A 1,033-nucleotide genomic window follows, 5' to 3' on the forward strand; every position below is an offset into this window, starting at 1 on the left:
TTCACAGTAGGTACAAGGTAGACGAAATTCTTCCATGTGGATCCGTTCATGTCTTTGGTGTAAATTGTTTGAAGGGTAGGTCATCTCACAGACTTCGTGTTCACAAACAAATGGTTTCAGGCCACTGTAAGAGCGTTCATGGATTTCCATATAAGCCTTATCAAACTCTTTCCCACAAATTGTGCAAGCGATTTTGGAATTATTGTCATGTGTTATCATATGGCGTTTATAACGCCGTTGAAAAATAAAAGTCTTACTACAGATATCACAAGAGTATGGATGGATTTCAGCATGACTTTCACCCTCAGGGTGTTCAGAGTCTAAATGAACTTTTAAGATTGGATAATTTTCAAACTTTGCGTCACAAGTGCACTTAAAAATTCTCCAGTATGCAGCAAGGGCAATAACTCAAAAACCGTTAGAACCGTTAGTTAGAACTTGTCCGAGATCTTATCAATTCCAACGATCGAACCAAGTTAAGAATCGGAAATGCGTCAATTTAACTTGTCCGAGATCTTAGGAATTCCAAAGATCACACCAAGTTTCATCAGAATCGGTTGAAAATTGTAGCTTCAATCCTGCTCACGAACTATTTTTAACAAATTTCGACGCGTTTTAACAAGAGCAATATTTCAAAAACGAAAATATGTCAAATTCGAACTTGACCGAGATCTTATCAATCTAAAGCATCACACCAAGTTTTATCAAAATCAGATAAAAACTGTAGTGCTCACAAGAAATGTTGACGGACGGACCGACCGACGATCACAAATTGCTGTGGGCGTACGTATACAAATGTATGAAAATCGCATAATTTCTTCGAAAATACTTCAAACTAGAAATTTACTCACTATTTATATTATGTCTATACATATCACAGAGTATTTTAAAATGGCGAGTCGTCATTTAACATTCAATCGCCCATAAATCTGGACACCATGGATCAAATTTCGACGGTGAGCTGTGATTACTATTACTGATTGGCTTAGCTAAAAAAAAATTCCCGTGTATGACACTAAAGTAGGCTATGATA

The 1,033-nt window shown here is 36.6% G+C and overlaps 1 protein-coding gene across 1 annotated transcript; it reads right to left on the minus strand.

Moving 5' to 3' along the window:
* Positions 1-294, minus strand: LOTGIDRAFT_71093 (hypothetical protein; the record flags this gene model as incomplete). The annotated part of the gene is made up of 1 exon (XM_009051823.1): positions 1-294. A coding segment is annotated over one exon (294 nt), but the record flags the coding sequence as incomplete, so codon positions are not given.
* Between the last annotated feature and the right edge of the window lie 739 nt (positions 295-1,033).

Source organism: Lottia gigantea (genome assembly GCF_000327385.1).
Source record: "Lottia gigantea unplaced genomic scaffold LOTGIsca_17099, whole genome shotgun sequence".
NCBI lineage: Eukaryota > Metazoa > Mollusca > Gastropoda > Lottiidae > Lottia > Lottia gigantea.